Genomic DNA, 21,177 nt, shown 5'->3' on the forward strand with positions numbered 1-21,177 from the left:
ACTGGAGGGTGTACAAGGTGGTGGGGAAGGAAGTGGGTTAAGAAGAAAAGCACTTCAGCATGAGGGTTGGAAACTGAGGAGGGAGAGCAAAGCACTAAGCCCTCGTGCTATCACAGATGGGAGGCTTCAGAGTCTCCAGACATGCCCTTCTGCAGAAATGGTAACAGAAATTAAAATGGAAACTCAGATTGGTCTTGGAACAAGATTTTACTCCAAAAGACAGCATCTGGTTGAAGTTTTTTGTAATTCCATCTACACAGCCTCTTGACATATGATAGAACATCTGTTCTAACAACTGACCTCTGAGTACAGAGGTGTCCTGAGATACTGATGCTGTTGACTGTTTTCATCCATCTGAGCTTTCAGCTGGTGATAGCTTTAAATCTGGGCTGAAAAATTATTTTGCTTACAATACTGTTACAGAAAGCAATATTTACTTCTTTTTTCCCCCTTAGCTTCCCACCTACCACATACCAGAAGACACAGCTTTTTCTAATGTACGGCTGTCAAATTTATAATCAGCTATATTAATAATATCACTGACTCCTCTTTATATCCAGGACAATTGCGGCATTTTAATTTACAGGTATGCAGCACTACTGCTCTGATTGAGTTTCTGATCCCCAAAATCAGATTTTGTCTGCCAGCCCAGGGCAGAGTTTGGCACCTCTGTTAAGGAGGTGATGAGGATGGCTCTAAGCGATGTTGTCAGATGTTGCACGGTGACACCACCACGTGGCACGCAGAAGTGCCACGCTGCTGACATTGCTGTTGCAGGGGCGGTCTCTGCTCGGGGTGCACAGCAGCTGCTGGGGCGAGAACTTCTTCAGGCACTGCAGCCTCATCTGTCCACAACGCAACAGGAGCACTACATGGGGATGTAGCCCAGCATTCATCCCCACCTCTCCGTAGGAGAGTAACAAACACCGTTCCAAACAGGAAAAATTCGGTATAGAACAAGAGGTGGCTATAAATCACTATTAAATAACATTGTTCTTCCTCTTTATCTGTTCACACCCCAAGAAAAAAAACTCCTCAGTCATGTTGTACCCATTAACAAATATACTGCACTGCTTTTTTCAGTATATTGGCAGTTCTCTCTGTTCATCCGAAACATTAGTCTTGGCTTAAGGAATATTTCTAGTCAAAAAGGACTCAATTTTCTTTAGCAGTATCTCCTTACTTTCACTTTCTATAATCTTTTTAAAGTTTAAAGCTTTTAAAAATAACCTTAATAACCAATTCACAGAGTTCTTCTTTGGTTCTCTTTCTTACAGCAAGAGATGGGGGCTAGAATAATCTCAAATTGTTCATTTAGAATGGCACTTTATTCAACTGATAATATGATTCCATTTATTAAAGTAAGAGATGAGAAATAGATGGGGGGGGGGGGGGGGAGTCACTTTTCTCCCAAGCCTGAATGAACAACATTCAGCAAGTCTCACGTTCAAAGCAAGTCTCATTCAAAAAAGACAGGTCGTGTGGAGCCTATTTTCAATTTCGTGAAGCCCCTTTCCCCATGGTTTGAAATGAATTGGCATGGCTCTGGCATAGCCCAAGTTTTTTAGGCAGTGTCAAACAATGGCTTCAGTTATAGATGAGGTGACAAACTCTGGGCTGGCAGGGTGACTCCACCTCCCCATAGCGGAGCAGCGCCTGCAACCAGCCACTCAAGCGTGGGTCGAGCTGCCCCTCCGCTGCATCTTCCTTTTCTGGGCAAACACTTCCCTCTCCCGGTACAAAAGTTAACTACAGCCACACCACGCCAAAAATAATGCCCCACATATTCCCATCTATCCTTCCATGCGTTACTTTAAATATTTGCACTTAATAATGACAAAACACTTAATTTTAATATTACTCGCCTATGAAAGGAATATTGGATGTTTGAGCTTTTTCCCACCTTTGAACAAAAGTCTGGCAGTACCTGAGCTTTTGGCCAGACACCAAGGTCCCTTCTACTCCAAACAATTCCATGATTCTCATTCTATGGTCATGATAAATGTAATTTCTGCTGGAAATATTTCTGTCGCCCAGGAGGTATCTGTAGGATATAGCTCAACCTGTAAATTGTCAGCACTGAGGTGATTTTACTGATGATATAAGTAAGTCCCTAACCATTTTTACTTCAGTGAAAATGGTGTCACACTGTTTATCAGGAAAAAAAAATAACCAACAGCTACATCTGTAGAGTCATTTCCACTGTAGCAATAGTGAAACGTGAGAAGTCTGGGCACAAGTCTGATGAGGAGAGGCTGAGGAAGCTGGGGTTGATTAACCTGGAGAAGAGGCTCAGGTTGTTGTTCAAAATAGGTCCTTTCACCTGATATTCAAGAAGCCAATCCACAAGCTGAGTCGAGGTATTTTATTTATTTACAGTCCTGAGCAGAGAGGGCTGCCGAGTAGCAAATCCACAAAGCCAGCACGCTGACTACCAACATGTTTCACTATTTATACATTTTAGCAAACAAAGGCATTAATGTTCACTGGCTACAAGTTACATAGTTCTCTTATTAATTTGTATTCTATCTTCTGTTAGTTAAATAATTCCCTAATTCTCACTCTAATTAGTCTGTATGGTCAGGCCTTCTCCTGAGACCATGAGTCGGTGGTCGCAATCTCCCTGCCAGAATTACCTTTTACCCAGCTCAGCAGATTCCAGCACAGTTGAAGAGTGGGCTTTGTTAATTCCATCCTTATCTCAGGAGTTCTGCCAAACGTTCTGGTGGCCTGTAAATGCTGCGTTCTTTTGTGTCCACTCTCAGTGGCACATCCCCGAGCTTTGTCGACCTCCCCACATCCGAGATCATTGAACCATGTCAAACACTAAACCTTAACAAGCCAATCCTACCGACATGTCATTTACCCTTCTAACACCTGCACATCAAGGGAAGACCTCATCACCCTCGACAACACCTGAGGGGAGGCTGTGGCCAGCTGGGGCTCGGCCTCTTCTCTCCGGCAACAACTGACAGGACAAGAGCAAATGGCCTCAAGTTGTGCCAGGGGAGGTTTAGGCTGGATATCAGGAACAACCGGCTCACTGGAAGGGCTGCCAAGCATTGGAACAGGCTGTCCAGGGAAGCGGCGGAGTCACCACCTCGGGAAGCGTGCGGATGTGGCCGCTGGGGACGCGTTTCGGTGGCGGCCCGGCAGTGCCGGGTTAACGGTCGGACCCCACCGTCCCGGAGGTGCTTCCCAACCCAAAGCTCCGCACGACCCGGCGCTCCCAGGGCCGTCCCGCCGCCAGAGCCGCCGGCGCCCGCGCTCCGCCCTCATCCCGCCGGGGGAGCGGGGCCATGGCGTCATCGGCGCGCGCCCGCAGCGCCGCCCGCCCGGGAACATGTCGCCGCCGCTCTTCAGCCTGCCCGAGGCGCGGCTCCGCTTCACGGTGAGCCTCCCCCGCCTCCCTCCTGCCTTCCCTCCGTCCTTCCAGCCTTCCCTCCATCCCTGCGGCTCGGACCGGGCTACGGAACCCGGCTGTGCCTCGGCGCCTCCGGGCCCGCGGCCCGGCCGGGGCTGCTGCCGGGAGCGGCCCGGGCGCTCCTTATGGAGCGCTGAGCGCGGCCGAGGTGCGGCGGTGCGGGTGTGGGAGTGAGGGCGGGCTGCCGTGTACGCCTTGTACGCCGGCTCGGGGCATCAGTCTTCAGGGTAGCGAAAATTAATGTAAATGACAATGAAAGCGTAGCGTGCCTCCCGCAGCAAAACGTCCGGGCGTGCTGCACTCGCTGCCTCTGCTGAAGGATGCTTTTCCTTTCCCAGAGCTGGGGGGCTCCGTGTGTTCCCAGGCCTCTGGATCCCGGCGTCTGCCAGCCACGTTGTCAGACAAGAGGATGGGATTTGCAGTGAAGTGCTCGAGGCACAAGCACTCGATCCATTAGAGCGATTTTGTAACAGGAAGTCGTAATTTTTAGACCATCTTCTTAGCGGGAGTCATGTGCTTTTACACATCTTCATAAACGCAGGACTTGCAGGGATCCTATGGCAGTTTGCAGGTGACAGAAAATTGGGAGGAGGTGTTAACTCCCTTGAAGACAGGGAGAGGCTTTCAGGCACATGATGTGATTCTTGGGGCTGTCTGTGCAGGGCCAGGAGCTGGACTCGATAATCCTTGTGGGTCCCTTCCGACTGAGAGTGGTCTCTGATCTGTGTCCCAAACCATCATAACCACCTGAAGTTGTGAGTGGAGCGTGTGAGACAATGACAGATACAGTGTTGGTGACAAGAGCGTGATCCTCTGTGTATCATTTAGAAATGCTGCTTTCACCGCACTGTTAGCCCAGGTTTGAGGTATGATGCTCTGCTGGGCTCATGTGCCTAATTTCCCATGTGCTTCTTATTTGCCCTCCCTGTTACAAAGTTCTCTCTGTAAACTATCATATGGTGTGTGGCAGAAGGATTCCTTAGTATTTCTGTCCACTGTCAGAGGAAGGAGGAAGATACTTTTTGTTTTGTGCTTTTCTTAGCTTTTCTTTCTTTGCATTTTGGTAGACATCCACCAGAGAGGCTCTGATTAACAAAAGCATCAAGCCATTGTTGAATGCATTTAACCAGGTTCCTGGAAGGTAAGTAAAGTCCACTTGATTTTTTAAAAAGTGCCTATTTAGATAAGTTTTAGTAATCTTGTGCCTGAGGGTTGTTACTAACTAAGGTGAAATGTTTGCATTTGCAGTGAAAATGAAAAAAAGTGTACCTTGGATCAAGCTTTTAGAGTTGTTGTAGAAGAAGAAATAGTAAGTATTTTAAACTGCTGAAGCTTATCTCTTCTTGAACCTCAAATTTCTATTAGCAGGCTAGTGTATTAATGTAACAACAACTTACTTTAGCATAAGAAAACACTTTATTAAAAACTGGAGCTATGTAATGGTGAGGTAATTGAGATTAAATACAGATGATTCAAGGAGATTGGTAGAATCTTGTATTTTACAGACATAACACTATGGTGAGAGCTGTTGAGCCTTTTCTAGCAGTTTTTTGTAATGCTTATGAAAGTCTGCTACATCTTAAAATTCTAATTCATAAACATGTGTTGTTCAATAACTGTACTTTAAGAGTGGGTGGAAAAGGTAGGTTTGGAGTAGATGTCAGAAAGAAATTCTTCACTGTGAGGGTGGTGAGGCACTGGAACAAGCTGTCCCGAAATGTTGTGGATGCCCCATCCCATGTGGAAGTGATCAAGGTCACGTTGGATGGGGCTAGTGAAAGGTGTCTCTGCCCCTGGCAGGGGGGGTTTGAATACTGAGGTATTTTGGCCTCCTTAAATCAAAACTTATTTTGTGATTTGTTACTTATGTAACAAAGCTGCCTTGTCAGCTGAAAAGAATGATGAAAGGAGTCAAATAATGTATGATCAAATAATATTTGAATTAAGTCTGAATGTGGGATATTAATTTTCAGAGGTAAATTACTCTGTGCATTTGGGTCTTTAGTGGGTGGAAGCAGTCAGGAAATGTTTCATTGTCAATAAAAACTTACTACAGTTAACTGATAGGTCAGATTTCATAGATTGTTTTGAAAAGTTGAATGTCAGTATTTGTTTTAAATATGCCTACTTGGAAACAAGAATTTTAGTTTTGTTAGATACATTATGGTCAGATTGGAGAATTTCAACACTGTTTTCTTTTTTCAGATAAACAAAGCTCCATGTGAGAATCTCCTGGCAATTATTTCTCTTGCTATTAATGGAGTCACAGAAGGTGAGCTTCTTTCTTTCAAGTCTATTGGCAGTTTTAGGGACCATTTAGGGGAATTTTAAAATCTTGATTTATGTGAATCACCTGCTGTGGTTACCTTTGGTGATACATGGCTCTTATGCTAGTGGTTAAGCTTGGGTTTGGGTTGAATTTGGTTATATATGTGACATTTGTGTTGGAATCTCTTTTTTTTTTTTTTTTTTTTTTTTTTTTTTGTTAATAAAGAAAGATGAATGGGTTTGGTTGTAGCATGATTAGCAGTTTCTTTGTCCAGCACTCTAAAGTGATTAGAAGTTTCCCATCATAATTTCAGAGATGAGACCACTGAGGCAGAAAGGTAAAATGACTTGGCAGAGGCAGAAATAATATCTCCTGGGTATCTGTGTTCATCTCCTGTCAGTATATGGCTGTTTGTTAGATTCTTAAATCTGTTTCAGTGACAGATTGTGTCAGACATCAGTGTGCTGTTCTCCTCTGAAGTGGCTTTTGCTCTCTTCCTTTTGTTTATTTGTTCACATTATTCATCAAAAATTGTTTGTTTTAGTAAGTACAGCTTACAAGCTGTATGTTTTATGAGCTGTAGAATAACAAGAACTGTGCTGTGAGGAATGCAGTTCACTGCCTACAGAGCATGGGTGGATGGACTTGGAGCACTGTTTTAGTGGTGCTTGAAAAGGCTCTCAGGCTTCATGGATGTGTGTAGTGGACTAACTGTGGATATAGAAGTCTGAAGGAGTTCACTTTCAGTCTGCAGAAAGATGTGACATCGTTTCAGATTTTGAGGTCATTAGAACAGTGATTTTTTTAATATTTGTTTTATGTTAGTGCAAAGCTTTTGCAAATCCCTTTTGGGTATGTGTAGAAATAGGCTTAATGAAAGTTCACATTTTAGCCCAAGTTTTCTGTTAGGATTTGTAGGAACTCAGAAGAACTTCTTTCTTCTACTTTTTTTCATAAAATGTCCCTCAAGTGTAATGCATCTCTTTGTTTTGTATTTCAGTTCAAATTTGTTAAAATAAAAATTCCCTGTTCCTCATAGGTATTTGCACTGCATCAACTCCTTTTGTGCTTTTGGGGGATGTTCTGGATTGCCTTCCTTTGGATCAGTGTGACAAAATTTTCACTTTTGTGGAGAAAAATGTTGCTACATGGAAATCGGTGGGTATTTTTGCAAAATGTTGCATAGCTTGGCCAAAGCTTTTATCTTCAAGAACCATTTTAATGAACAGAATTTAACTGTGTTTGTTCAGACAGAATTTAACTGTGTTTGTTAACTGTGTTTGACACATAAGTGTCAGGAGCTCCAGAGATAGCACCTACTGTCTCAGTGTTTTCCTAATCTGGATTTTCTGACTAGAACCTCCTCCTGTAGTCATTCAGGCTGGTTTGTTTCAGATAACATTATAGGCCCTGGTATATTCACAAACTGATGTTTGTTGTCAATTCAGGTATCTACCAATTTCTTCTTCCAGTTCACCAGTATTGTGAACTTTACTTATTTGTATAAATCATACATAGAGTTATAAAGGAAATGAGTGTAAAAATTAGTGCATTCCAAGAAAAAAAAAGTGGATGGTATTCTTACAGTTCATTGTCACACATGTTTTTTTTTAATGAAGGCTGGATGTAAATGTGTTTTATGCTTTCTTGGAATTCGTGGGATTTGCCTTTTCATGAAACCTGGCTGTTATGTAAGGGAATACTCAAATTTAGAGTTATCTGTAGGAGTGACTTATACTTACTCCTATCTTGTGATTGGATTAAATCTGCTCAAGAAGGTTTTATGATCTCTTAATGTTCTAACTACCTTTACTCTGTTTCAGAACACATTTTACTCTGCAGGGAAAAATTACTTGCTGCGCATGTGCAATGGTGAGTGGTAGTTTTTCAGGGAGGGGAGAGCGGTATTAAAGAACTTCCTATCTCAGCAAATGAAAACTAGCTTAATAATTTGATTTAAATTCAGATGTGTTCAGTAAGTAATAAAAGTTGCATCACTCTGAACAGATACGTATTCTTGCTTTTAATGTAAAAGTCATTCAGGCCTCAGGGAACTCTCTTCATCAGTTGACATCATTATAGAAGAATATCATTCCTCAGCAATGACAATGCCTGTATCCAAGGTTATATTTGAGTAGGATTCATTCAAATTTATTTTTTATTGGGGTTGAAGGTGTTAGGAGAATTGGCAGAATGCATTTGGAAGCAATATGTCTGGTCAGAGAGAGTCACTGGCATTTGAATTGTACAATTATGAGCTTCCTTTCATTAGCTCTGTAGGTCATGTAATTAGCAAGTCTTGGATTCTGTTACATAAGGAATGAAAAGAGGGATAAATACTAATATCTTTTACTTTTTACAATATTTAGATCTCCTAAGAAGATTATCTAAGTCACAAAACACAGTCTTTTGTGGAAGAATTCAGCTGTTCTTGGCTAGGTTATTTCCACTTTCAGAAAAGTCAGGTGAGATTTTTTGCATTTCATCACACTTAACATCAAGACTAAATAAGCTGAACCTTTAAAGTCTATGATGGTTGCAAACCAAATCCAGTTGGACCAAATCACTTTGTCACTTGCATCCTAGTTCTTGTGTCTGTGACACTGTGACTTTTATTTGCTTTGATTTCAAATGTAAGTTTTGATTGCTCTGAGAATTGAGTATCAGTATTTTATAAACAGACTTGGGAACCTCACAGCTTTTAAGACTTTCTCTTTGTTTTTCACAGGGCTTAACCTACAGAGTCAGTTTAACCTGGAAAATGTCACTGTTTTCAATACCAATGAACATGAGAGCACTCTGGGACAGAAGGTGAAAATTCTTATGTCATTTTTCACTGATTCTGCAGTAAACATGTAAGATTGTTTGCACAAAAAGTGTTTGAGACTGTAGGTTCATCATTTGGTTGTCCCTCTGCCAGACCAAGCTGTTGTTTTGGGATTAGGCATGTTACCTGGAACATTAAGCTGTGCACTCTGAGCGGGAGAAAGATGGGTTTGATTGTGAGGAATGAGCACTGTCACTGTGCAAAGTTTTCCCCACAGTATGCAGAGGACAGAGCTGTCTCTTCAGTTTTTTTTCGGGAGAAGTGAGGCTACCATTGCATTAAGACAGAAATTTGTTGCACATATTACAGTAATAATAGATAAGATAGTTATTATTATTATTACAGTAATAATAAGAGAGATAATAAGAGATGTTTTGAGTTACCAGCTTAGTTTTCTGATCTGATATGTAATTGAATGTTTACAGTAAACAACAGTGTGAGAGCTCTGTGCAAACTGTAGTGGCATTTGTATAAATCTTAAATCATTTTTTCCTTTTTAGCACACCGAGGAGAGGGAAGAAGGAATGGACGTGGAAGAAGGTGAAATGGGAGATGATGAAGCACCAACAAGTTGGTGAGCTGACAGAAATTTAAAAGCTGAAGCAAAACTTTATAAAGTGAAAGGAAAAAAAGCTGTTTGGGAAGAATCTTCAGGTGTTGTGGTCCAAATTCTCCTCATGTTCTGCCCTCTGAAGATTAGATATATCTAATCAGTGAAGACTTCTGGAAGTGTCTTAATTGTTTAAGTTGCCTGAAAGACAGAAATGTACAGATCTGAAAATGTTGTATACCCTGGCTGAGAACCACTCTGGTTTTGGCAGTTTTACAAATTCACTTCACAAAACTTGTGATAAGATGTATTCAGGGATTTTGAGTATATGCTTATGGAGAAAAAAGCTGTGTTCCCCTTCATGCCTCAGATACTGAAAAACTCCTAAGATCCCTTTTGTGTACTATTTTTGCTTTTATGGTGAGAAAGTAACAGAAGACTGAATGGAAAACTCTTACAAGGACAAATTTTGGGTTACAGATTTCTCTGTGACGGTTTACTACTGACTCACTAATTTACTTCCAAAGTGAATAATGTTTTCTGCGGTTGTACATTCTTGAGTGAACTTGCATATAATATATTGCTTTTCAATATGTTTTTTTATTCATTATTTTTTCCACAGTTCCATTCCAATAGATTATAACCTGTATAGAAAATTCTGGTCACTTCAAGATTATTTTAGAAATCCTGTGCAGTGCTATGAGAAGGTGTCATGGAAGACGTTTCTTAAGGTAATCTGAGCTCATGCTTTCAACCATTCAGCCTAAGTAAAGGTCATTGTTTACAGAAGTAGCAGTGACAGCATAAGCTACACATCGGTAACAAATGGGTTGTTTCACTGCACTGATAGCAGATTTACCAAGTATTTTACTGGCTTGGCTTTCAGTCTGCAAAGGTTCAGTATTGTTTTCATGTTTCATTCTGTTTTATAGTACTCAGAAGAAGTTTTGGCTGTTTTCAAAAGTTACAAGTTGGATGACACCCAGGCTTCCCGAAAAAAGCTGGAAGAATTAAAAACAGGAGGAGAACATGTATATTTTGCAAAGTTCCTAACTAGTGAAAAGGTATGTGGTTTCCCTTCCAGAATCCCGGGCTAATTAAGGTTGGAAGGCAATTATGTCTGGTTTAGCCTCCCTGCTCAAAGCTCTCAGCTGGAGCAGTTGATCAGCACTATGTCCAGTTGAGACTCCACAGTTTCTCTGGGTATCCCATTACACTGTTTGGCTACTTTATTTAGATAGATTTATTCTATTCCATTTTCTATTTTATTCTTTGTGGGTTGCCTCTTAATTAATGACTTGGGGGCTTTTATTTCTGGAATAAGAGTCTTCAGTAACGCTGCCATTTGTTTATTGGATTTCATTTCTATTGTTGCCTTTACGAAGATAAGTTAAAAGAGAGTAAATATTTAAAGATCTGTTGCTTTTTTATTGTTGTTTAGCTGATGGATTTACAGCTCAGTGACAGTAACTTCCGTCGTCACATCTTGTTGCAGTACCTAATACTATTTCAGTATCTAAAGGGACAAGTCAAATTTAAAAGGTAATGTGAAAATATTTTGTGTTTTGGGGATGGGGAATTAGGAACTTGGAGATAAACCAAAGTATTTTAAAATAGTTTGCCTACTTACTCTGAAGTTGTGGAACTTGGAACCTTGATTGGTAAATACAGGGTGTGGCTGAAGTTATTTTATAGCAGGAGAGCAGAGGTCTCATTCATTTTGCTGTTCCTCTGCCTGATTCTTTGCCCTCCCGTGCTCTAGTGTTGATTGGCCTTGCTCAGACTTTTGCCATTTACTATACAGTCAAAAATACAATCTGCTCATATTTGCAGAGTATGTTTTCTGCCAAGTTGGTGAGTTGTGGGGTCTCAGAGAAGTAGAGCCCATTAAAACTTGCTTATAGTGAGTGTCAGCCATGAGAGGGAAGGAGACTCTCCTTGGCAGTACCAAGTTAAGACCAGTGCAAGGTAATTATGTGAGGCATCATTTTGAATCTATATTGACTCTGCAGTGTGGCATTGGTTGCTGATTTGTTTTTTCTTCATGTACTGCAGAACTCTGTCTCAAATGGCAAGAAATACCAATGGTGATTGTTGCTTTTATAAATTCATGGGATAGAACCAAACCCCATCTGTTCCTAGTCTCTAACATTATTCTGTAGAAAACCCCATCTCTCTCATTTCCTGTGCCCTGGGCCATATGTGCACATCACAATTAACATTCTTAACAAGGCAGCTGTCTCTCACCTGCTATATATTGCTTTTTGTAAACAGCCCTCAAAGAGCTTTGTAAACTAGGATCATTATCCTAATTCTACAGATTATTTATCAAGGCAGTTTTGTGGCGGAGAAGGAATGGAATTCAGGTCTTCTGAATTCCATTTCAGTCCTTTTGAGGTGACAGTCATCATTTCAATGTTAATGCATTGAAATATTAATTATAAACAGTCACTTATTGGTGGTCAAGGATGGTATGAGATACAAATGGTGTAGTATAACACTTGGTGAGGGTTTTTGAGGTAAATCTTTTTATTGTGCCCATTTGCTGTGTTTTGGGTCCAATATCAAGGTGTGATCTTGACTAACTCCAATGGGCTTCCTATTGGGTGAATCTACACCTTGAAAGTATAATCCCCAAGCACATCTAATTAATGCCACAAACTAATAAATGGTCAGTCCCTGGGACCAGAGCAGATCACATTCAAAGCATTTTCCTCAGATCTCCTCTAAGACCCCTCAGAAGGTACGTAGTATAAATTATGTGTCCTCAGCACATTTTCTGATGTGTTGTTATTTTTTTTTTTTCAATTGCAGTTCAAACTATGTTCTAACAGATGAACAGTCTCTTTGGATTGAAGATACTACAAAAGCAGTCTACCAGGTTGGTACAGTATCTACTCATAAAAATTATATGGAAGAATATTAAACATGTAATATTGTATCTACCACCTTTGAAGCAATAACCACCATTTTTTCTGGAGTTCTTTTATACAATGCAAAAAGTTCACCTTTTTTTCTCCCATTCATAGCTTCTTTCAGAAAATCCTCCAGATGGGGAAAGATTCTCAAAAATGGTAGAGGTGAGTATTTTGATGCCTGCCTGAACAAAATCTATATAGCACATTAAAAAAAAGCAATTTCAGCTTAAACTAGCTTTTGGAACACACCTCTTATATCTGAGGACTTTTACCTCATCCTAGTAAAAAATGGTCTTATAATGTCTTTTTTTTTGGTAGTCATATTTTATCCCATGTTTTCATTAATACTCTTTTCTTCCTTCTTCGGGGGAGAAACGGAGATGTGCCTGTATGTGCAAGTGTACATACAGGACGATGAGTTATTGGAAAGCAAAAAATACTTAAAAGGTTTTGTAGATAGGAGTCCTGTGCCCAAAGACATGGAAATGAAATACAAGTGAAATCAATTAAAACCCAAGAAGTTGTCTTTCTGCTTTTCCTTTTTTCCTATACTTTGATTGCATCTATTTTCTTGTCTAGACCAGGGGAAATAAATCTTCTCCTACAGTTTTTGAAGAGAGGAGTTATGCTATTTTTGAATAAATTAAACCAGTTGCCTAAGATTATACTGATGAGCTTCAAGATAGTAACTGAAACACACAACCTAGAACAAAGTTTTCCCCTTAATTTTAATAGCTCCATTTAAAACTTTGGGGTCAACTCTGAAGGTGCTTATGACCCTAATAATGTGCAGTACTTCCTGTCTTTCGACAGCATATATTAAATACTGAAGAAAACTGGAACTCGTGGAAAAATGAGGGCTGCCCAAGCTTTGTGAAAGAAAGGTAACTGTGTTATGAAACAGAAGCTTTCTGCTGCTTGTTTGAAGTCGTGGTTCCACTTCAGAATCTGGTACCCATGGTGTATATGAGCATTAACCGCTCACACAACTTGGAGATGCATACAGTTGCCTGTCCCTTCAGTGAGTGCAGGCTCTTAGATTTCTGCCAAAAGTTGTAAGGCTTGCAGTGTGTTAGGGAAGAGGTGGTTATGGGTGTGTATGCTCTCAGGAGAGCATTCTTTGTTGACTCAGGACAATATTTTGTGGTACTGAGGATCCAGTGGTCCAGGAGACTGGAGCAGGTTTTGTCGCCCCCTGCTTTCAGCAGACCCTGGATTGAAGTGGGTAGTGCCTGACTTTTCCATATATCCCTTTGGATTGCTTCTAATGAAGCCTTTGGCATTATGGCTTTGGCAGGGCAGCATACCTGGAGTTGGTGTAACAGTTCTCTTATGCAATTTATTTATTAATTTGCCACTTGATGGTGATCACTTACCTTAAAGGAAATGACAATTAGATGGCTTTCACCACTGAAAGTTTCCTGTGTTACTAACTAGTGGCAAAACTTGAACTTTGAGTCCATGTGTCTACTTGACTGTTTTGAGGGGATGACCAAACATTTGTCTTCTGCCCTTCCTCATTGTACACACAGACTGTGGCCTCTGTGGTAAGGAGCATCTGGGTCATTATATCTTTGGAGGTTCTCTTTTATTGGCCACCTCTTCATGACTTAAGCTGTTTGTAAATAAAAGGGAGGGGGGCTGTTAGAGAAATTACTGTTGAAGTGGGATTGTGGGGAAGTACAAGTATGAAATTTGACTTTTATAAATATTCTGTCTCCTTTAGATCTCATCCAGAGTTTCAGCTTGGGTAGGTCTTGCCCTAACCTCAGTGCTCTGGGATCTCCATTCTCTAATCCCATGAAATCAGGTGCAGCTGGGGAAAGAGACCTTGCAACCATGATCCCAGCAGCAGGGTAGATCACATCCTGCTGGCACAATTGTGATTTACTTCCTTCTCTTTAGTGGGACTCTGGTAGACCTTTACATTTTTGAGTGAACTAATTTTGGTGTCTGGCAGAATCCTTTATCGCTACTTTGCCTTCTCTCTCCTTTTCCCCACTTCCTCCTTCCACCCTTAGACTCACTGTCCCTCAGTCCTTTCATTATGATTTAACTTGGCACCATCTCAAGTTGAAAGGTGAAGGTGAAATAGCTTTTTTTGTTCTTGAGATTTTACTGGTTTGGTACTAAAGAGCATCTTTTTTTTTTTTTTTCTTTAGACCTCCTGATTCTAAGCCAATGAGACCTGTGAGGAAGAGGCCAGCTCCAGAGGACTTCTTAGGAAAAGGATCAAACAAAAAAATCCTTATGGGGAAGTATGTTGGGTTCTCTTTCCTTTACAGAATTTCTGGGTTTGGGTTGCTTTGAAGTTGGTTTGAAGGGGTTTTGTGTTTGGGGTTTTTTTCCCCACTGTTTTTTCTGTACAGCAATTTTCAAACATCCTTTCTTTGGAACTGCCGAAGAACAGCCAAAGGATATATCATTCTTTTAAAACTTGCAGTAGGCTTTTTTCCCTTATAACTATTTTTTACAGATCCCTTTAAAACAATCCAGAAGTGTGGCATGGTAGAATGATGAACATAAACAATGTGTGTTTATGCTTTTCTTTTTCAGTGAGGAACTGACCCGCCTTTGGAATTTATGTCCTGATAACATGGAGGCCTGTAAATCTGAGAGTAGGTAGGTAGAAAATGAGTGTGTTATTGTCTAAAGCTAAGTAATCAGCACTCTAATTAGAGAGTTACAAAATTGGCATAAGGACGATGTACAAGATGATCTTAGGTGTGCATTTCACACCTTGAGGGAAGGTGGTTGTATGAATCTTTGCCTTGAAATCTCTTTACAGTTTTCCTCACTTCATTGAGTAATTTTCATTGCTTACTAAAATAAAATCTAAGCTGAAAACTAGATGAAAACTCCCCTTTTGTAGAACATGATTGTATAATTAATTACTTTATATAATGAAGGAAGATTGCCAAGTCTGGCGCTGATGAAGTTAGCATGCTACTTGGCTATGATTTTCAAGCAGGCCTGTGCTTTAAACAATGCTAGATAAGAGGAAATTGGCTACCAGGCATTGTTCCAGCACATACCGTGTTTGTGGGGCAGATGCAGAAAAACACAATTATTGGTTGTCCCTTATGCTTGCACAATTGTAGGAAATGCTTAAAATGTACTCTGCTACACAACTTTCTTTGTTACAGATACCAAAATCTCTTTAGCTCTGCAGACATGATACAGAGTAAGAAAATTTGGAGAAGGAATGGGACAGTTCCCAAAGAGAACTCTGCTATAGTAGTGGCTGTTAAGTCTGGTTGCTTGGGGAGAGGTGCTAGTTGTGCAGATATCCTGGGTGGAGGAATTGCTTTTCTAGAGGTTCAAAGCTTTGCAGAGGAAGTGCTCTCTTTCCTTGTGAGGCTGGGAAGTGCAGGAAGGCCTTTGACACAATACTTGCTTTACTAGGCCAAGGGACGAAGGTGGAGTTGTGTTTGGGACCAAAGCTTTTGGTTCCATCTGTGTGATTGTATTGTGCTGCAATGTCTTTAAATAAAAATAAAATAAAATAAAGACTTTAACAAATGGAGGTAAACAAAGAAAATGCATGCCACAGTAAACCAGAAATAGATCCCATGGCATCCGGATTCAATTGCAAGGTTTTGTTATGGGCTTTGTGACCATACGTGGTCAAGTGAGTGTAGCTTTTTGCTTTGGTTCTTCACACCTCCACTCAAATGGGTTAATACTTCCTTAGCTGTCCCCTTTTTAGATGGCTGTTCTGGGAATAATATGGTAGAACTCAGATGAGTTTTCAAGGTGCTGGCTTTTTTCCAGTAGCCAGTGATGGTGCATGGGGCACTGCTGCCCTGGGCAAAATGCCTTTTTCAAAACAAAATTGAAGTGAATTTATAGACCAGTGTGCTTCACCCCCTGCTCTAGCGTTTTACTAGACTCCCTTGCAGAAGCAGGTGTGTCTCTGTCAGCATTAGGTAGGAGAAATACAGATCATTGCAAGCTTGCTTTGCACCACTGAGAGTCTTGGCTCTCAGTAACCTCCAGCTCTCACGTAGTCTGTGTTTCTTGGGTAGAGTCTTCTCAGCAGCAAACCATCTTGATGGTGTGAAATTTTATTTCTGTTCTGTTTTTAGGTCAGGGTTCCTTTTGTGCTGCTTTGAGTACTTGTCAGAACCAACCACAAGTGGTTCCAAGAGCAGATGGAACTGAGGTGGGGGGTAGCAGGAACAGCCATGTTTTGATGCTGTCAAATAGCACAAAACTAGCAGCCATTTTAGACTTCTGAGTGCTTGTGAGCTGTGCAAATGTTGTTGACAGATGTTGATGCCACCTCTTGGTATGGCAGGAGGTTTAAATGTGTATAATAGGCAGGCAACTGCTGGCACACTCTAGTGGCTATGCAGTAAATAATTTTATAGCAACATGTATCAAACAGTTTCTTTGCTTATTTAAAATTGTTAAATTTGAGTGGGTTGGTTTGGGGTTTGTTTTTTTTTCTTCAGTGGATGAGCTTGAGATGTGTCTGAAGGGACAAAGACTGTCTGTTTTAGAGAAGTTTGTGAAGCATATTAAGTTCCTTATTTGATTTTTTTTAGGGAATATATGCCAACACTGGAGGAATTTTTTGAGGAAGCTATTGAGCAAGCAGACCCTGAAAACATGGTTGAAAATAAGTATAAGTATGTCCATCTTTGCTGTGTTTCACTTGATTTTAATCTGTTTCATGTTTGGATTTTTAAAGAAAACGGACTGTTTTCAGCATTACTAGTATCTGTGTAGGACTCTAGAAATGTACAAAAACTGTTTAAATTTGGACAGAATTGTATTACTAAATGTCTCAAATCTTCCTCTGTGTTTTTATAGATGCTAGACTTTACTAATCAAACTTTTGTTTTATTGTAGGGCTGTGAACAATTCTAACTATGGCTGGAGAGCACTGAGACTTCTGGCACGCAGAAGTCCCCACTTCTTCCAGCCAACAAACCAACAGTTCAAGAGTTTACCTGAATATCTAGAAAACATGGTAATCAAATTAGCCAAGGAGCTGCCTGTAAGTAATATTATCTTATAATAATAAATGCTGAATTCATTAACTTTCTGCTTGTCCCTCTGCAGTCCATTTGGTACAAGGGGACAGAAGGGGCAAAAAAAAAAAAAAAAAAAAAAAAAAAAACAAACCAAACCCAGGAAAAAAGTTTGTACACTAAAGTAAAAATTACAAATAAAATTAGTCTAATCTCTGAAGATCCCAGTAACAATAAACTCAGTAACATTGATTAACCTAGTAACTGTTGAGCCCTGCCTTGTACTCTTGTGAAAGAACACAGGTAGGCAGGAGTATATATTTATATGTATGTGTGTGTGAATATATACACATATATATATTGACCCAGCTGCTTGGGTTCCATTTAGCAGTGCAGACCAATTTTATGGAAGGTATAAGCCAGAATCATGGCTCATGAATATACAGGGATGACAGGCAAAGAGGCAGCATGTGCAGCTGAAGGTGCTGTGATGTTACCAGAGCTTTACAGAAAGGTTTGCCAGAGTTTTTCTATCAGCTCCCTGACTTCTAAAATATGCAAAACAAGAATAAACCTTGTGGAGCTGTAAAATTAAGGCATTAACCCTTTGCTTGGTCGACAGTACAAATTTGAGTCTGGGGAGAGCCTTTCAGATAGCTTTATACACAGTGACAAGAGAGACTGCCAGTGGAGAAGGGGCCCTTTCTACACCTCTGCATTAGCACACAACCCAGCAATGTCTTGCAGATACAAACCCCTGCTTCTCTACTGAGACCTTCCTTTTGTGTAATGGGAGGTCTAAAGGTTGGAGTTTAATATATGGCTGTTTTGTTTGTCCAGCCATCAGAGTTAACTGTATGCTAATTGCAAGTTTAGAGAAAATGTGGGGATTTGAATTTATTGAATGTATTAGGGTATGGCTGTATGCAATATTCCTGATGGTACTACTGTCATGTGCCAGATGCTATGGCAAGAAACAACTGTGTACCTAAGGCCAGTGGCTAAAATGTAGAAAAAGATGAAACCTTTTGGCTGATCAGTAGCTAAATGAGGGAGTGAAAAGTTTGTTGTTTGTATATTTGTTTGCCACCTTCCAGAAGTCTAAAAGTACATAAACTTTGGGGAATTCCCAAGTGTGGAATAAAATTAGTGAATAACAGTAATTATAATCTTTTTAAAAAATGTTCATCAGTAGTGATCTTAAATTTGGTTGGCTGGGGTCTTTTTTAAGCAAGTGTTTAAAGCTCACTATGGAATGCTTAGCTGTTGTTACTATGAAAAGGAATCCTATTATGTCAGTGGATGCTTTTATGAGGTTTAGTTAGTAATATGTTTTATTGGAACTTACTGGTGTTTAGGAGACTGGGGGATTTTTAATTCTCATGTGGGATCATGTCAGGCTTTCCATTCTAACACACATTCCAGAGACAAGTACAGAGCTGTAGAATTTCTCTTTGAACACAAAATTCATCCAGTGATGTTTAGTTCTTTCATTGTAGCCTCCTTCTGAAGAAATAAAAACAGGTGAAGATGACGATGAGGAAGATAATGATGCTTTATTAAAGGAAAACAATGAAAGTAAGATTTGCGTATTCTCCATCTTTTCAGTTTTTCTCTTGATGTGTGTTGCAGAATCTGTATTTTAACATAGTTTCCACAGAGGGACCTGTTGGATTAGCACTTTCACTAGGAGTCTCTTCACATTTTATGCTGTGTGGTCTATGTTGCCAGTGTCACTAGGTGTTCATGGCTGAAATGTCAGCTGTGTAAAAGCCTGTGTGAGTACTCTTCACCCACTTTCCTGTTCTCTCTGCCCTTTAAGCACTGGGATAGCCCCTCCTGGGGTGGTAGTTGTGGGATTTTGTAAAATGGACATATTCCAACTCTGAGATGTTTACTTCCTCTTCATTTAAAATACCTTATAGGCAAAAGTTTCTCTGGGAGAAGAGCACCCTTCCTGACAAACATCATCTCACTCATTTTTCTCCACAATCCATGTGTGTTTGTCTCTTGTCTTAAATCCTGGCATGTCCTTCTCCTAGGTGTCCTTCCCTATCTCCTTTGTCTGTGAATCTGCCCTCTTCCATCCTCATTCATGCCTTCATCTCACAGCACCTTCTCCCTTGTGTGTTGTAACCCTGTGTGCCAGCTCCTGGATCCAGCATGGGCAGATGAGATATGCAGGGCATGGAAGTCAAACACTGGGTACCTGTGGCAGCTTTGTTTCAAGCTTTTTTGTCAGTGGAAAGCCACCTGTGGGCCTCTGTGAATCTCTCTAATGTTGCCCTTTTCCATCCAGCACTTGACCTTCTCCACAGTCTGCTTTGCAATAGTAGGGAAGTTCTTTCCTCTTCAGCTTAATGCTAATTCACACAGCCTTTGTGGTGTCACTGTGTGGGATTTACATCTTCCTTTGAATCTTACCTTAGAGCAACGCTGGCAGAGCCGTGGTCTGCTGTGCTTAGACATAAGGAAAGTGATCTGAGGGCTTTTATTGTTTTGTTGTTCTGCATCTTTTGTCCTTTCCCTCGATATGACTTTACTTCAGATAAATGAGTGTGACTGATAAGTGCTGGAGAGACTTGAAACTTCTATTCCATTCCAACTGTCTCTTCAGGCGGCACAAGAAGAGACTGATTTTTTAATAAGAGATGATTTTTTCATAAAACATCTTTTATTAAAAATAGGAATATGGTTAATTTCTCTGTGTAATTCAATCTTTGGTGTTTTTTTCTTTAAAATTGTGAAATAAACATGGGTGGTAAGCCATAGATAAGCTATGAATGTGCAAACCCATGTGTAATCACTACAGTACTTCACTTCTTAGCAGAGCCTAGTGTTCCATGGTTTTTATGTCAATGCCAGAACAACAGAAAATTCCTTAAAGTACTAACTACACATGAAATTTACTGTCACAGCCCTGTTGCCAATAGGAACATGAGAAAAAGTGGAATTAAACTGGATTTGTTTGTTTGGGTTTGTTTACCTGGGTTGACTTTGAGTGAGGTGACCGAAAAGTTCTAAAATACACACTCTGTATTTTAATGTTATAATTGACTTGTGTTGAAAACTGTAGTCTGCCTGTCAAAATCCTTGTTTTCATTTGGAGGAGGCAGTTCTGATATATTTAAGACTTTAGCACTTCTCTCAGTATAATAGGAGATAACATAAAAAGCAAGATTTTCCTTATTATGGGCATTAAGGGACATTGCTCTGAAACCCAGGTAAACATCTGTAACAATCTGCTCTCAGAGCTCAAGTAGGTTTGGAAAGCTGCAGGAAATGTGTAAGTCAGGCTGTCAGTAAATAAACAGAAGATTTAAAATGGGGCAGATCGGGGAAGATTAATTTGCGGTGTCTGGAGATGTTCCCTGTGTTTCACTGATTCCTTCTCTGTTTTCTCCAGGTCCAGAGGTGCAACGGGACAAAGCCATGACAGGCGAGCAGATCGAGTCCTTTGCGAACAGGCTGGGGGAACAGTGGAAGGCCTTGGCCCCCTACTTGGAGATGAAGGAATCTGATATCCGGCAGATTGAGCTGGACAGCGAGGACGTGAAGATGAGAGCGAAGCAGCTGCTGGTGGCCTGGCAGGATCAGGAGGGCATTCACGCCACCCCTGAGAACCTGATCACGGCGCTGACCAAAGCCGGGCTCGGGGACCTGGCCGAAAGCCTCACCAACGACACCGAAGGCAGCAGCTAACTCGCCTCAGATGCCAACTGACTGACTTGGGGCTGGGGGTGTTGGTAATTGTGACTCTTCTGGTGCTTGCCATTGATAATTGTTACTTTTGTTGCTAGGTAACAGATTTTTGATAGGTATTTTATGTTCAGTAAAGGATATAAAGCTTTTTAATATTACTGTTGGATTGTCCAGATTGTCTGAGAAAAGGGTTAGTTGCCATGGCCTGGAACTAGGAAGCTTCATCTTTGGTGGTAGAACATGAAGGGGAGGATGGAGAGTCCTGGCAGCTTTTGTGGCAGGCTGTGGGACAGTTTGGCACCAGCAGAACTCGGGTTGTTCCCACTGGACAGAGAACTGGCAAGCTCGTTCCTCACAGCAGGGAAGGACTGTTAGTGAAGGACTTTGGAGTCACCCTTTGGGGTGATGGGAGCTGAGGACTGTCAAAACCTACCTGGTAGAGGTAAAATAAGAGGGTTGTGATGTGCTCCAAAGCACAGCACTGACTTCCAGGGAAGTGCTGTCCTGC

General features: G+C 40.8%; 1 protein-coding gene across 2 annotated transcripts; it reads left to right on the forward strand.

The window, feature by feature from the left end:
- Positions 1-1,391: 1,391 nt before the first annotated feature.
- Positions 1,392-20,827, forward strand: THOC1 (THO complex subunit 1). 2 transcript variants are annotated; one of them, XM_053934679.1, is made up of 22 exons: positions 1,392-3,391; positions 4,492-4,565; positions 4,673-4,733; positions 5,630-5,696; positions 6,733-6,851; positions 7,517-7,565; positions 8,063-8,158; positions 8,422-8,504; positions 9,021-9,094; positions 9,693-9,801; positions 10,003-10,134; positions 10,512-10,612; positions 11,885-11,951; positions 12,100-12,150; positions 12,802-12,872; positions 13,715-13,738; positions 14,151-14,246; positions 14,545-14,610; positions 16,539-16,622; positions 16,846-16,993; positions 18,467-18,545; positions 20,374-20,827. In XM_053934679.1, exons 1-22 carry the CDS (start codon positions 2,987-2,989, stop codon positions 20,667-20,669), a joined length of 2,352 nt encoding a protein of 783 aa, XP_053790654.1. In that variant the 5' UTR covers positions 1,392-2,986; the 3' UTR covers positions 20,670-20,827. The 2 variants fall into 2 exon arrangements, with proteins under 2 accessions (XP_053790654.1, XP_053790665.1); XM_053934690.1 differs by lacking the exon at positions 13,715-13,738 and having other exon boundaries at positions 1,393-3,391.
- Positions 20,828-21,177: the final 350 nt, after the last annotated feature.

Source organism: Vidua chalybeata, chromosome 1, assembly GCF_026979565.1.
Source record: "Vidua chalybeata isolate OUT-0048 chromosome 1, bVidCha1 merged haplotype, whole genome shotgun sequence".
NCBI classification, from domain to species: domain Eukaryota; kingdom Metazoa; phylum Chordata; class Aves; order Passeriformes; family Viduidae; genus Vidua; species Vidua chalybeata.